The sequence below is a fragment of the Anopheles coluzzii genome, chromosome 2 (assembly GCF_943734685.1).
Source record: "Anopheles coluzzii chromosome 2, AcolN3, whole genome shotgun sequence".
Taxonomy (NCBI): Eukaryota; Metazoa; Arthropoda; class Insecta; order Diptera; family Culicidae; genus Anopheles; species Anopheles coluzzii.
In genome coordinates, this window is record NC_064670.1 from 124,693,139 (window position 1) to 124,708,679 (window position 15,541).

The window sequence follows — 15,541 nt, forward strand, 5'->3', positions numbered from 1 at the left end:
CCGGCGCAACTGTCTGCCACTGTCGTCTGTCTTGCCCCTTTCTTGTATTCTCCACACTCGTGTGCCGGTCCAATCAATCGCTTCCAATCCAATCGGTTCTGGCAATTGCACCCTTCTACATTCAAATTCTTCTTTTCGCACGGGGGAGGAATTTCTCATATAATATATAACTAACATTAAATTGTACTTGCGTCACTTTCACTAATAGATGCTACTCTCCCGCCCTCTGGTTGGTTGTGATCTTCGTCGCTCACTCGTGTTTCGCGCGCACTCAACAGTTGAATAGTGGTGGTAGTAGTAGTAGCAGCAGTAGTAATAGATGTAGTAGTAATAGTAATTAGTTTTGTTTTTTGTTTCAAATTTTGCAAATTCCCTGTTGAGGAGAAAAACCCGACTATGTGGCCATGAAGGGGGCACACCAACGTTACTGTAAATCGTAATATACGTGTTTTGGAGGGTATTATCATGAGAAACAACACACGAATTGCGCGCACGATCGGATCGGGGAGTTCTGGATACGTGGGGGAGAAATGGTTTCTTCGGGAAGAGGGGAAAAAAGGGGAAGGGGATGGTTTCGTTGTTGTCCTCAAAAAACTGGATCCATTTTTGTTTTGCAATTAAATTTGTATGGTTTTTCTACCGTCGGTTTTTCTCTATCATCTACTATCTCACACATACACAGACATGCTTTCGAAGCGCTGGTTTGGTGATGTTTCCTAGTTTTTTTGTTTTGTTTTGCCTATGAAGAAATACAAATACTTTCTCGTGTATGATTTTTTGTTTTGTTTTCAGAAAATGAGTATGAATCTAACCTACGATCGCATCAATCTTATCTTAGGCCCGGTTCCTTCGGTTCCTACTTGTTTCTTGTTTTCTTGTTTTGAATAAATATCACTTTCTTCCCATCCCACCCACACACACACACTCGACAGGTGCTCAGAGCCGTGCCGTGGTTCAATAGATCCGACGACCTGCAAGCTGCACGAACGAACACACAACCCATATGCAAACGCAAAAAAAAACAAATCAAATCAAACCACACTATGCCATTAATTGACCCCGTTCTTTCACTCCCGGGCGCGAGTGTGAACGCGCGTGTTCGATTCGATCACTACGAAAAAAAACGCATAGGATCTTTTCACACGCTTCCCGATGCTGCTTGAACGCCTAATACACACACACAAACAAAGCAATAATAATAATAATCATAATAATAGCAGCTCCGCGAGTCGAGGAATCGTGGTGGTGCCCAGCATATGGTGAATTTAAGGAATGTGCGATTTACGGCAATTATATTGCGCGCTCACTTCACATCTTTTTTTCGTTTTGTTTTGTTTTGCACACGACAGACATGTGTGGGCTCAAATACTATCGCAAAACAAAGGACAATACATTAAAGGGGTACACACTAACATAACATGACAGAGTACAACGTAATAAAAATGGTGCAAAATAAAACATACAAAACACGCTAGCAATAATAAAATAATAAAAAAAGAGATAATAATAGTTCAACAAAACACTCAAACACGCACGCACACAAACGCATCTTCTCCTCTTTGTGTCCATTTACAATTAGGGAATACTACTTTCGCCTTCAACAAGCCCGACCGGTTTAGCGACTTTTAATTGGCCGATTAATTCTTCGGCGACACAGTTATCAGCTTGTGTGGCGTAACCGGGGAAATCTGAAACAATAAGGCGAAATTAATAAACTAAGCCTAAATTGCTCGCAGTTCGCCCGCCCGCACGCATACATACCCACAATGCTCGACTTCCGCTACCCGGGGGAAGCAAGTCGTCTGGATCGTCATCGTCGTCCAGCACCACACGATCGACCAGCCCATGGTTCTGCTGGTCGATAAACAGCAGCGTGTCCTTGCTGCACGTGTTTGCACCACGGATCAGTGAAACTGCGTCTCCCGCATCGATCACGCTCTTGTACGTGGTGAAGGACGACGGTCGATGGTGCATCAGCTCGGACATGTTTTCCCGCCACAGAATGTCCTGAAATTGCTGCGAGGAAGGGAGCGAAAAGCGACCACCACCGTTGGTGGCCACCGATCCCGTTGCCAGACCGAGCTTCTGCTCCACCCGATCGTGCTTGTCGCTGCGAAGCGGAAGTTTCCCCTTCGTTGACTCACTACCACCATCGTCCGCCGATTTGGACGTTTGGTTGAACTGTTCCAGCGTGTCCTTTCTCGACGACTGCTCCTCTGCCGCTACCTTGTTAGTGGGGCTCGGGGCAGCGGCGGCGCTACTACCGGTGGCATTGTTAACGTTCGGCGTTTCCGAAGATTGTTTGGTCGCTGCTTCATCAATACCTTTCTTCTTTGATTCTTTGGCTTCGGGGGTTGCGATGATGAGTTCTTGCTTTTCCGTTGGCACAACAGCTGACGATGATAATGAAGGTAATGAAGATTGCTGATCACTTTTTATCGCAGTGATGACGTTGCTGACTACATCTCGTTTGGGCATTTCGTTCGATTCGCTACAAGCTTCCACCACAGCTTCTGGGGCGACCACACGACCAGACAAGACGTCCGCCGTGTCTGTGACGAGCTTTTCGGCGCGACTTTTCTCGATCGCCGAAGATACCGACATCACCTCGACGTTGCTATCCTTTGCTTGTGTGGAATCACGATCGGGCGATTTTGCCGGTGCAGAATCGGGGGAAATACTGGCCGTGGTTTCTGCCGCGCTCGAGGTCGGAGCTGCAGAAGACGGGGTTGGAGCTGTCGGAGCGGCCGTCTCGATTGTGGGAACAGCCACTGGCAGCGGTTTGACTGCTGCTGCCGTCGTCGGAACTGGTTGCACCTTCTTGTTCCGTTCCAACGTTGCCGTCGCTGCGGCGCTGGCCGGTGCTGGTGGGACAATAATTTTCGACACCCAATGATCCCCGGAACTGGAGCTAGAGCTGCCGGAACACTCGCCCGACCCGTCCGACGGTAGCTTTCGTCTTTGGTAGAACAGTAGGTAAGCCTCGTTGTTGATGATTTCCTCGTCGATGCGATCGTTCGGCACGTGCGAGACACGCTGGTCGTCGAAGCGGTACCATTGGCCGTCGTATGGGTTCTTGCAGGCCGCCGTATAGTGCCCCGTCTCCAGCGTGTCGCCCTGGTGGTAGCACACGGCGTACAGGTCGTACCGGTTGTCCATCGCAAGCTGGCGACGGCCGGTTCCGCCGCCTCCGCCTGCTCCCGCCAGCATGGAATGTGTTTGATTGGAATGGGCACTTCGCATTATTTTGCGCCACGGACTCCAGTTGTCCGTATCGGTGTATCCCGCCGTACCCTGCGACCGGTCCAGCGTGTTCTGGTGGCTTTGCGCGGAGGTGTGGTGGTTGGATGCCTGGGACGGGTGCGACGATTGCTGGTGCGCGGAGGGATCGCGCGCTAGATGCGGCGTCATGTCGAAACCGTGCAGCGGAAACTTTACCAAATTCGTCAGCTTTGCTGCCTGCGTGCTGGCACGAAGTTGCTGCTGCCGGAAGCGCTTCAGATGTATCACCATTATGTCCGGTAGGGACCAGAGCCCGAGCGTTTTCACCACCGGCAGGTACTCCTGACAGTGCGGACACTTCCAGGCATTGTCCTGGCCGAGCGTTTCCGCCTTGGTGTAATGTTCGAAGCACTGCTCGAGCGTTAGGGCCGAGCTGGCCGGGATTTTCTCCCTCATCTGGCTGACGCTTTCGTGCTCGACGAACGGATCGCCCATGTCGTTGAAGAATCGTTCCGGTTCCGTCCACTCGAGCAGCAGCTTGACGTGGGCCGGCCCTGCATCCGTTGGCAGCACCGACAGCGCCAGATCGATCATCTCCGTAAACAGTGGATGCTCGACCGTGGCCTCCAGGTAGGTGTCCGCATCGCAGGATGGGTCCTGCAGGCGCATGCGGAACAGGCTTTGAGCCGGCGTAGCGAACGTAAACACTTCCGATCGCAAAATGTTCGACATCTCCTTTAGCAGCAGCTTCTGCAGCTCGCTGTACGATACGTCTCGGTTCACCACCAAACAGAACGGCGTACCGAAGCGCTTCACATGTCCACCAAAGTCCCGCTTTCCGTTGCACAGGCAGAGCACAATCTTGGTCCCGCTGGCCGCCTCCTGCCCACTGCCAGCTGGTGGACATTCGATACAGTACAGTGGATCGTTTTCGCGCACCGACGACATGAGATGCGAGTCGCAGAACACGCGACTGAAACCCGACTCGCAAATTTCGGTCAGTATCATCCGATCGAGCGCTATGCCCGTATCCGCGTGCAGCTGTTCGCGCAACGCCAGCACGGGCGAACCGTGCGGAATGCCCAAACCGAGCTTAACCTGCTTCGGTTGCTGCGAGGAGTAGATCACCTTCACCAGCACGGGCTGCTGGGACAGCTGGGGCAGTGGCACCGACAGACAGTAGAACGGGTCGAACGTGTTGCTCTGCTTGCCGCACGTCGGGCAGGACAGCGAGGAGCGAAACTGGGCCTGGAACACGGCCTGCACGAACGAGTTGTTGCAGCGCACATAGTTGGCCAGCGTTTCGGCCGCGATCACCTCATCGGAACGGCCATTATTCTGCAACGGTAAGAAAAGGAAAGGGCGTTTCCATGAATGCACTTTGGGCCGGGAACAGCCTACTATGAGCGTCTTACCTTGATCGCTTTGTACTTTCGCTTCGTTGCCGTGTTCAAATCTTCGTGCACCTTGTCCAGCAGCCAGAAAAGAAACTCCTGTGCGTCGTGCTGGGTAGAGCTGCGGAACTGACTGCCATATCGATCGACCACAGCCTGATGGGAACGGGTGGGTAAGGGTGAAAAGGTGATCAGAAAACAGACAAAACAGACGAAACCAACCAACCGTTAAATTTGAAACACTTTCTACCCGACCCCGGGAGCTTTCCGGGATGCTTCTTCTTACCTTAAAATTTGAACTATAGTCCGGGGCGTCTTTGCACGTCCACAGCGATTTTAGCACCAGAGCAAGCTGTTCCGTCAGCTCACCCTTCGTACCGAACTTTTTGGCATTAATTTTGTTGCGTCGTTTTAGATCGGCCTGCAATGGATGGATGAATGAACAAAAGGCAGTAATTAATAGACCACCCCCATTGCTACCGTGTTGCCACACACCGCCACCTCCCCTCCCATACCTTGTAAAGATCCAAAACGAAATACTGTGCCAGTATGTCCGTGTGGCTGAGACACTGCAAGACAGCGTTCATGAAGCAAGTGTTGCCGTGGTTCCGCAACCCTATCACACCCGGCACAGTGTCCGGCGGCCAGACAAAGTTCCCGCCTCCTCCTCCTCCTCCTCCTCCTTCTCCTGCTGGTGCGCCACCTCCCCCTCGTACCGTGCCATTGAGGGTGGACGTTTGGGACGATTGTACCTTGTCGAATTTATGATTGCCCTAGAAAAATGGAAGCATTATTAGTCGCGCAGTTGTATGGTTCGGGTGTACCCTCGCGTCATCATGCTGCTGATGGTCATCAAACACATGTGAGAGCATTGCGGGAGGGTGGTCGAGAGAGCGGGCTGTTTCATCAACGCCGGCCCCGCGAACGGTATGGGGGCAGCAATGGTAACGGTGCACGTGAACCATCTCCAACCTTCCTCGCGCGCCTGATTGAATGATTGAGAGCAATCAGTGGAGAAGAAGGTCAATTATTTTTTCAGCGAGCGAGTGCACAGACCGACGAGCGCACTCCACTGCTGGCCAGGAATGTGTGGGGAAGAGTGAGTTCGGCACCCTCATCATGCATGTGATCTCACACACGTCCGGTACATCCTGGAGATATGCTTGCAGAGGTTGGGAGGAGATGGTTCACCGCTCGCTGCTACATCACACACGCCCGATCGACCAAAAATAATAAAAAAATAAAATAAACCATTGGATGCGTGTTTGGCCACTTACCACCGTACGGTTGACATAAGTCATCTGTTGTGCAATGCGATTGATAAACTTTTTCACTGATAATCGGCGGAAGATCTTCTTCTCACTGCCGTTCCCATTGCCCGTTGCTCCGGTGCCTTCCCCACCACCACCACCACCACTGGATGCCGTCGTAGTGGTCGATTTCTTCTGATTGTTGCTGTTGGTTAACCTCGAATCGCAGCGCGATTCGTCATCTTTCTCGCCTGCAGCGGCAGTACCGTTGCCATTGCCAACCGCTTTAGCAGGCGGGTTACTACTTCCTCGCGAACCTTGAAATGGATTGCGCGGCATTGAAAATGCTCGCTTCAACTTGCTGCTTGCTCCACCAGCACTGCCACCCGTGGCGGCGACCCGGGCCGACGTCGCGACATCCAGCGTATTATGTTTCTCCATTTCTTTTCACTTTTTACCGGGACCACCACCACCCGCTAACGCACCGAACAGCACCAACACACGTTTTCCGTCTTACGCAAAACCACCCGTTTCTTTTCCCCGTTATTATCGCAAGGTGCACACAGACACACGGTATCTCTGTCTAGGCCTTCCGGTCCGTCCCTTCTGCTTGGCGGAAGATAGCACGCGCTACTACACAAAAAACAACTCTCACACACACGCAGCGCGCTGGCAGGCACGTTTAGAATGGTGCGATTGGCGACACCATGACCTCGCATAGCAGCCCGTCGACACCAGTTGTGTTACGTGAAGTATGAAAACATTCATTCGCGGTGCTTTGGCGGGTCACACCATCGCCCCACAGTGCCACCCCAGCACACACAGTGGTTGACCACGGGAGTTGCAAATCAACCGTACCGATGAGCGGGGGCTCGCGCGCGATAGAGAAAGAAAGAACGAATCAGAAGAGGGGTGAAGGAGAAAAAAATCACTCACACGAAGAAACAACACGCGCGAAAGCCAAACGTTTGGGGAAGAGGGGACGATGAAAGTGACTCAAGTGGCTTAATAAATTCCACTCTCTAACACACCAACACACACACACACACACACACACTCGCGCACACGCACGAAATTTCACGCCTGCTATGCTTTACCACCGCGCACGAGAATTGGCAAGCGCTGGGACTGTTTCACACGGGGTGGTGATGGAAGTTTCCTCTCCTCCACACGGCACATCTGCATCAGCATGTTAATTTACACACGGTGTCGTATGCGCGATATCTCGCGTATCCGCCTGCCTCCACAAGCGAGCAACAATTACTTATGGCGAATCATCATCATTTCGAGCGCGTGTCGTCATTGTCCTTCGCTTTTCGTGATTCCGGTCTGCTCCGCTCACTGCTATAGCGGCGGTACTGCCTAGCCTGTAGGTCACGGTCTCCTTCCGGGACGACGTGTGCAGATTCAATGCTTCACCACAGGAAAAGTTTGTGGAGGTGGGGCGGCCGTGCGATTGGCAGGAATGTTCCAGCTTTCTAACCGAGAGGTTGTTTCTCTCTTCCGCAAAGCGAATACAACAGCGATCGGGCCAACACACCCTGACAGGGCACTCCAGGAGCAGCAGAAGCCTAAAATGTTGATTTTGTTCGCAAATAAACGATTTCTTTTCCACACCGAAAACAATCTCAGCGCGTCTGAATCCACAGCAAGCAGGGAATGATGCCACACGGTATGTGTGGGGTTTTCCAGAGGATAGATGCTTTTCACTGTTTGTCACCTTTCTCCACATCAACACCGTTTCATTTACACACAGCAGAGTCTTTCTACAACGTACGACACGAAATTTTAGCTAAAATTACAACATTTTTACACTTTCTGACTTTCGTCTGTTTTGTTGATGAGATGCCATCCATCTATTTCACGAAAACGCTTAAAATCGGGTACGTCCATTGCATGATTTTGCTTCGCCACATTGACAGCTGTCAGCCGTATCGCTTGCGTGTCCGTTGTGGACTGTCATCGGCAAATAATTGAAAGTTTTTATTTTCATTTCTATTCCACAATATTTTAGCTGCTGGTCGATATTTCTACCATTTCTCCGTTCTATTAAATTTGATTGAAAATAAAAGCAGATTTCCATCCACTTTGTTCCATTTCACCAATGTCGCAGCTACTGTGGTCCAACCTCTTGATTTGCTCCTGTCTGAATCGCTTTGGTTTATTCCATACTGTTCGAAAATGTTTTCGACCGTTGCTTTCGATCGAATCCATTTCCATCGTGTCCCAAACCTATTGTTTCAAAAGCATGAAAGTTATAATCCTAGAACTTTTTTTACGAAATCACTAAGATGAAATTTTATATGAACTGTAATTATCTAGTAATTCTACACTTTTGTTTTTGTGGAAACTTACAATGATTTCCGTTATCCTCTGTTGATTAGTTTCTATAGCATAGCCCAAAGTCTTGAATTCCAATAAAGAACGATAAATCTCGAACAATTTGCTAAAAACAATCGTCAATTGATGCCCATTCGGAAGTCATTCCGGATACATGGCAACAAAAATTCAAAAAGAATACGTTCTCAAATCCAAAAGTTCAATGAACGGAGCTACTGTATGCATTTTTGCTTATCTGACCACACTACCGGTATGCCATGGCATGATCGCGCTCTTTTTTCGATGGTTTGCTACAAAACAAAAGCACATCAACCGTTACTACGAGACGGGCGTGATTGCTCAGGCGGGTCACACACGCTTTTCCCTTACCTTTGGCATTCGTTGCAACATCAACACTGCTGCTGCTGCTTGATAATTCACACGCTGCACTCACGTAGATAGGCGACGATAGGATAGGGATAGGGATTTCTCGTTCGTTTTTTTTTATCTCCCACCCACAGCAGTGTTGGTTGTGAGGAGGAGAGCAAGCGATATCGTACCGGAGATTCGGGCGTATGTTTGCGGACAGCTGAGATAAAATCCATCCCCTTATGTCCACACCGGCGGTAATGTAAGCAGTAGACCGAAGCGTGCAATGAATCAGTGCGCGAGATCATGTCCCAGGAACCGGACATGGCAGTGGTGCTGTGTGAAGTTATCAAATAGTGCGCGCGTTCAGCTTCAGCGTGATTCGGAGGTTTTAATCTACTACCACACAGTAAAATAAAGCACGTTTGACATGCGAGCCTCCCGTGTCCCACCGGATGGTGGCTTTGGGTGGGTTGTAGTGGCCGGTTGTGCGCTGGTGAATGTACGTCTCGGAGCTGGCGGACACCAGTACCAGCACCATCGTCTAAGCCGTCTTATAATCCACAGGTGTTCAATCAATCGTTGGTCTCTGTGTTTGGGCTCATGTTTGCGGACTACCTCGCCAGTCTCGGAGAGCACGCCTTTGGGGCGGCGCTGGTGATGAACGTGATGAACATTTCGCTCAACTTTTCCGGCCTCATTACCGGGCCCATTATCAAGCACTTCAATCCAAGAAAGGCCGCTATTCTGGGCAGTCTGCTGACGGGCACTGCGCTCTCGTTATGTTCGTACAGTACCAAACTGTGGCAGATTGTGCTATCGTACAGTGTGACATTTGGATTTGGGCTGGGGCTAATACAGTCGTCCACGTTCGTTGCCCTCAACTCCTACTTTCGCCATCGCAAGGGACGAGCGGTGGGCTTTGCGCTGGCAGGAACCGGCATTGGTCAGATTCTGATGCCGCTGCTCGTGCAGTATCTTCTGAGCAACTTTAACTTTAGGGACACAACTCTTATCATCGGTGGACTAGCGTTTAATGGGGTAAGGGATGGGGTGGCCCTTTGCGGTGCAATGATCAAATGCATTCAGTGTTTCGATGCGTCACCGTTTGTTTGCAGGTGGTTGGTGCCAGCTTACTCCAGCCCGTAGAATGGCACCTGAAGGATAGTGTGGCGGGAGATGATAGGGAGAGCCAGCCACTGCTGGCTATGGATAAGCCGAGCTCACATGCCAATGGAACTTCTTGCAAGAAAGCATCTTGCGGTTGGTCAAAACTAGCTGCCTTGATGGATTTTGCCATTCTCAAGCAGGTTTCGTTTTTGAACTTGATCGTTGGTCTTGGACTTGCGTACACAGCGTCGACTAGTTTCTCTTTATTTTTTCCTTACTTTCTACAGGTAAGTTACCTAAAAAACATGTTGAAAAATGTTGCAAACAGTTCATTTATGTTATTTACCCGTCTCCACTAGAAATCTGCCAATCTAACCATGCTCGAAGCTGCCAACTGCATGTCAGTGCTTTCCACGACTGATCTTATCACGAGGATAACCGTACCGGCGTTTGTGGATAGGATGGAGTTTTCCCATCGTACCACGTTTCTGCTAGCCGGAATCTGCCTGGTGGTGGCACGCTCTGTTATGGCCGAAATGCGCTCCCTGGTGCCGCTCATGGTCACGTCCGCCTTTTACGGTATCTTCCGCTCAATCACGATCGTCAATCAGAACCTGACGGTGGCGGAATATTGCGGCGAGAGAAAGATCGAAAAGATGCTTCCCAATGCGCTTGGGTTTAATATGGTAACGAAGGGTATACTGGTGCTGACCCTTGGGCAAATCCTTGGCTGGTTTGCTGACTTTACCGGCAGCTATTCGTTGAACTTGCACGCCCAGAACCTACTGCTCGTAACGACCTGCGTGCTGTGGTTGTGCGAAATGTACTTTAAAGACGATAACTAACCTGTGGCAGACCTCTTACTAGTCGTTTAAGTTTGTTAATTTGATGATAAGCATAGAAAATACAAATTCGCGGACGTTTGCACTTGACTTGACTTGTTTGGATTTCGAAAACGTTCGCTGAGAACCGGATGTGGTACTGTAAACACGCCGATGACAGTTTCGCATGACACGCTTTATCCGGGATTTTCAAATTTCAAATAACCGTGCCTTTCGCAAAGGCAGCATCATCCCGAATAAGCGGGCTACCGCCACAGCGCCACAGTGAATGTAAACAGGGGGAAAACAAAACGAAAGTGTGTTTTTTGTCTGTAATCGGTATCGAAATATCTGTGTTAAAAGTAGTTTGTCTGCTCGTTTTTGGGTGTGCATCTAACGCGCAACATGGCAGATAATTTCGATGATATGTCGAACGATCAGCTGCGGCTGAAGCTGCTCGAGTTCGGCCTGTCCAACATGCCGGTCACAAGCACGACGCGGAAGGTGCTGATCAAAAAGCTACGAAATCACATCTCCACCAACGGAGGAGGCGGAGGCACAGGAAAGGCACGGCGTGAGACAATCCACCTTACAAAGTACTCTTCCGACGAGGATAGTGAGCCCGTCAGCAGCCAACCCGCTGGCACGAAGAAAACCGCCGTGACCGCGAAAAAGGAGCAGACAAATCGTCGAGCAACGATTGCTAGCGCTGCTGGGACCGCAGCAGCATCAACGAAACTGCCCAAATTCATTTCTGCATCACAACCGACACCGAAGGTCTCCGAAACATTGCCACCGGAGCCGGGATCTGCGTCGAAGCGTCGATCTGGAAGAGTTACCCCGGTGAAGGATAAGGATGTTGCATCATCCGCAGCGTCCACGAAAGCAGCACCGAAAGTACCGGCAATACTGGAGGACTCGGACGACGATATGGTTCCGCTGACACAGTTGACCCAGCGTGAGCGCAAATCGAAGAGCCCTTCGCTGTCTCGCGCTGAGATGCTGACTACGTCCTACATACATCAGATGGAGGTGACCGCCCAGAAGGTTCCGGAACCAATCGAGGAAGAGATGGAGGTGGACGTACCGGAAATGGGGAAGAACGAGCAGGACATGGACGTAATCGTGCTGGATGATGATGAGGATAGCGCTCTTGCCTCGGTTTCGATGCCACCGCCACAGCAACCACCGAAACCAGCGCCAGTGAAAGAGTCCTTCAGTCAAACGACATCCGAGACGCGTCGCACCTTTACCACCGCCACCACGATGACCGATAGCCGGAAGGGTAAGGAGGAGCGTGTCTTTGCTGAACCGGCCCCGCTGAAGTACGGCACGACGGAACGAACCCTGCCGAAGCCTACCTTTGCATCACCATCGATCCGCAGCAGCATGTCCTCGGCGGTACGTGAAGAAACCGGTCCAAAGTACGACCCAACCGATTCTCCGTATTTAAGCGAGTTCACCAAGCGTCTATCCCGCTTGCGTGCGGAAGCAGTCCAGCAGCCCGGTGGTATTTCGCGCGAATCTCCCTCCAGACGGACAATGTTTGAAGGGTCTACTACTACGTCGTCGCTGCGATCAACGTACGCACCACGTGAGGAATACGAAGCTTCATCGTCCTCCCGGTACCGAGCTGGACGGCAAACGATGGCTCCCACGGTGTCTACGGCAGGTCGTAGGACAGCAACCGAGACGAGCGGTGTGCGCAGCTCCATGCGGCAGGAGCTGCTGGCACTCGATCGGAAGTACTCGATCCGGAAGATCTTCTACAGCCTCATCATCGTATTGGTGGTCATTTTCCTGTTTGTATTCTTCTTTCTGTAAACTCACATATGTATGCGTTTGTAATCGTTCCACTTTGATTCCCTTTGAAGCCATTTTTAGCCAACTGCATTTCCTAGCTTGGAAACCTAGTAATACTCTCTTCGACACGGACAGTAACGTTCGTGGGTCAATTTTAAAAAGCTAAAATTTGTACACGAGGCTTCGTGGCCCCATCATCCCACCACCTACAAGCATGGTAGGTTTCTTTTTGTTTTTTTTGTTCTTTTGGTCGAATAAACGATATAATATCAAAAAGGGAAAATTGTTTGTTTTTATTATTTTACGCCTTTCACTCCTCTCCATCAAACAACATGATCAATTCACATGTGTCTGTGTGTGTGTACTATTGGTTGCACGCGCGCAAAGACGATTGTATCGTCCAGCAGCGGAGTAGGCTGCATGTAAAGTGGATCTTGTGTGGACACTGTTGGCCCCCATTTGCTCCTATATTCGCGATTTTTTGTTCGATTGCTACTATCGTGTTTCGTGATAATAAGTAAACGGTACGTAGAGATTTCGGTTTTTCGTTAGTAACGTGGGTTGTTTGTTCGTTTGTTTAGTTGCAGTGGTTCTTCAAATCCTTTTCGTACGACCCTAACCTAATTTGATTTCTTATTTTTGTTTTCGTTCACCCCTCTCAAAATGCAAGGTTTTGAATAGTTAAAACCAAGACGCTCAATTCCCTCGCAGGCGCTCCACGCACGCACCGTAGCTACTTGCTATAAATGTATACTAGCCGCGCACTAATATTAGAAGCTAATAGTAAGGAAGTTTGCAACAAATTAAAAAATCGCTCTTTGTAACTAGAAACTAGCATAACTTTTCTTAAAACACAATGTCACACAACACAGTAATTATTGCACGGGACGGGGGGAGAAAGTTACGACAGGTGTAGTTTTTCTTAAAAACTCATCTTCTAACCGGACAATTGGCCGGACATGCCCATATCGTTGAACGACCGGTCGAGACACGTTATGGAAGAGCTCGTTAAAACAAAGGTACTAGTTTAGGACAACAGAACAACAGGAAAATGCACCTCATTCGCCAACGGCCACCGCAAGGTACGTCCGTATGTGTCGTACCCTGGAGGCGTGAATGAAACAGAGACACGTGGTTCCGCACTGAGATCGGTATAACTCATTCTACACTACACCTTACACGCTAAATATGGCCAACGAAACAAACGCTAGTATGGAATGTTTAAAAACAAACTAAACCGATGGAAACTGGGTACTGGAATGTACGAACACATACAATCGGAGGACTCGAATAGAGTTAGAGAGAGATAGAGAGATTGAGAGTGATTCGGCGCAGCCTACTCCGGGGCCCGCGTGTTGCAGTTGCCATGGTAGATCTTCACCGTCCCTTCGCAGTGGAAGTAACTGTCGAAGATGTCGCTGTATCCATGCTCCCGCCACCACGTGCAGAGCTGCCGGTTCCAGACACAATCCAGCCGATAGATTAGCCCGGGAAACTCGAACCCCATCAGTGTGTAAAAGTCCTGATCGCCCAGATGGCCCTGGAAGGAGTACTTCTCTGCCATGTTTTTCACAGTGGACTCCTTGATGATTTCCTCGTAAATTCGCGACCGTCGAATTCGATCCAGGTGCAGCATAACGACGCCCGAATTCAGCCCCGGATAGCCATGGTGTCGGGGTTCGGATGCGGGCGCTTTCTTGCCTCGCGGCACATCTTTCCCCAACGGTTGCATGTCCGTTGCCGCCGGCACCTTGTCCAGGTAGTACGGGCTGCCGAAGCTGGTTTGCGGATTGTTCATCCGGTACCGGGACAGCACGTGCCGATAGACGGGCGTCAGCTCGGGCGCCAACCCAAACAGCTGGTCCGGTGCGAACTGGTCGAACTGATCGAACAGCTCCTTGACAGACGCCCGGAACACGACGTCACAGTCGATCAGGATCGCCCGGCGCATGTTCCGATCGACGATCCGGTGCAGCCCAAGCGACAGCAGAAATAAGGCATCGCTGTAGTAGCTGCCGGACCGGTAGTTGAACAGTGGCATCATGCCATGCACGATGTCGCTGATTTTCTCCGCACAGTCCCGCACGTCGTACAGCGTGTAGAATGCGGTGCGGTGAAATCGTTCGATCTGCTGCTTGATCAGCTCCTCCGCCGACCGCTCGCTCTGCTCGTCCGTGATCACGTGCAGGTGCAGCTCGATCGTGCTGTACTTGAGCAGGCTGCGCAGGAACAGCTCCAGCTGGCTGTGCAGGATCATGTTTTGGCTTTCCTTCGTGTAGATCAGGAAGATGTTATACTCGGTATCGTTCGTGCCCTTCGAGACGTACTTGACGCGCTTCAGCTTGCTGGCCGCCGCCACCGCCGCCTGCGATGGGTCACCGGTACCATCCTCCCCGACTGTCGCCGTGCCGTTCCGGTGCTTGCCCTCATGGTGCTGATGATGGTGCGGGTGCTGGTTCCGGTGCACTAGGGCGGCCGCCGCCGCCAACCGCTCCGGCACATCCTTCTGCGCCAGGTGCCGATTGAAGACGCTACTGTTCGCGTAGATGAACAGCAGAAAGCCGCTGGCCACGATAAACACCAGCAGCGCCTTGTTCATGCCCATCAGACCGATCCGTGGCAGTGCGAGCCACCAGCGCCACCACCGTCGACGTCGTTGCCACCAATCGATGAGAGCCAGAGCTTGCCCGTTGCCTTCCCCGAATCACGCGTCAGCGCCACTGTGCTCCACTGTGTTTACGCTGCTCGCACGTCCCCAGGACAGGGACCTAGTTTCATAATCAGTGCTCGGAGATGGCGTGGCCTCCTTTTGCTAGCGGGATCCTTTTTCCTCCAGGTACGAGCCAAGCACACACACACACACACACAGACGCGCGCCGTATCCTAGAAGCACTTCAGCATTATACGACTCGGGCGCGGAATATCTCCTCCACCGTGAGATGATTGCAAATTACAGACCTTTCCAGTGCGATTCAGTGTTCTGTTTGCAGCCCTCGCATTATCCTTTTTTCTGCACTCGATGACATTTCGCGGGGGCTTTCCACCCTTAATTTGCCACCCTCTCGCGCAACTACCCTTCGGCGCAGGGTGGGGGAGGAGCGATAGTTGTTGGAAAAGCTGGCCTCCGCCTGACAGCTTCGGTTGTTTTGCAAAACGTCAGCCAGGAGTGGGGGCGCTTTTGACGTTTCGTGTCAAACGGAGGGGCGGTGAGCAAGAAGAATAGAAAACGTAAATAGCAACACACACACTCACA

The 15,541-nt window shown here is 50.9% G+C and overlaps 4 protein-coding genes across 4 annotated transcripts; 2 read left to right on the top strand and 2 right to left on the bottom strand.

The window, feature by feature from the left end:
• Nucleotides 1-603: 603 nt before the first annotated feature.
• LOC120952936 (ubiquitin carboxyl-terminal hydrolase 43) lies at nt 604-7,748 on the bottom strand. The gene is made up of 6 exons (XM_040372536.2): nt 5,894-7,748; nt 5,132-5,389; nt 4,903-5,037; nt 4,638-4,772; nt 1,762-4,560; nt 604-1,688 (listed from the first exon to the last, which is right to left on the bottom strand). Exons 1-6 carry the CDS (start codon nt 6,305-6,307, stop codon nt 1,638-1,640), a joined length of 3,792 nt encoding a protein of 1,263 aa, XP_040228470.2. The 5' UTR covers nt 6,308-7,748; the 3' UTR covers nt 604-1,637.
• Nucleotides 7,749-8,535: 787 nt separating this feature from the next.
• LOC120952942 (monocarboxylate transporter 12) lies at nt 8,536-10,596 on the top strand. Its single transcript, XM_040372546.2, has 4 exons — nt 8,536-9,056; nt 9,122-9,595; nt 9,673-9,951; nt 10,024-10,596. The coding sequence occupies exons 1-4, from the start codon at nt 8,985-8,987 to the stop codon at nt 10,507-10,509; spliced, it is 1,311 nt and encodes a 436-aa protein (XP_040228480.1). The 5' UTR covers nt 8,536-8,984; the 3' UTR covers nt 10,510-10,596.
• A 129-nt stretch (nt 10,597-10,725) lies between these two features.
• On the top strand, nt 10,726-12,571 carry LOC120952940 (otefin). The gene has a single exon (XM_040372544.2). It carries the CDS (start codon nt 10,891-10,893, stop codon nt 12,307-12,309), a length of 1,419 nt encoding a protein of 472 aa, XP_040228478.2. The 5' UTR covers nt 10,726-10,890; the 3' UTR covers nt 12,310-12,571.
• LOC120952943 (xyloside xylosyltransferase 1) lies at nt 12,558-15,457 on the bottom strand. The gene is made up of 2 exons (XM_040372548.2): nt 15,247-15,457; nt 12,558-15,171 (listed from the first exon to the last, which is right to left on the bottom strand). The coding sequence occupies exon 2, from the start codon at nt 14,891-14,893 to the stop codon at nt 13,625-13,627; it is 1,269 nt and encodes a 422-aa protein (XP_040228482.2). The 5' UTR covers nt 14,894-15,171; nt 15,247-15,457; the 3' UTR covers nt 12,558-13,624.
• Between the last annotated feature and the right edge of the window lie 84 nt (nt 15,458-15,541).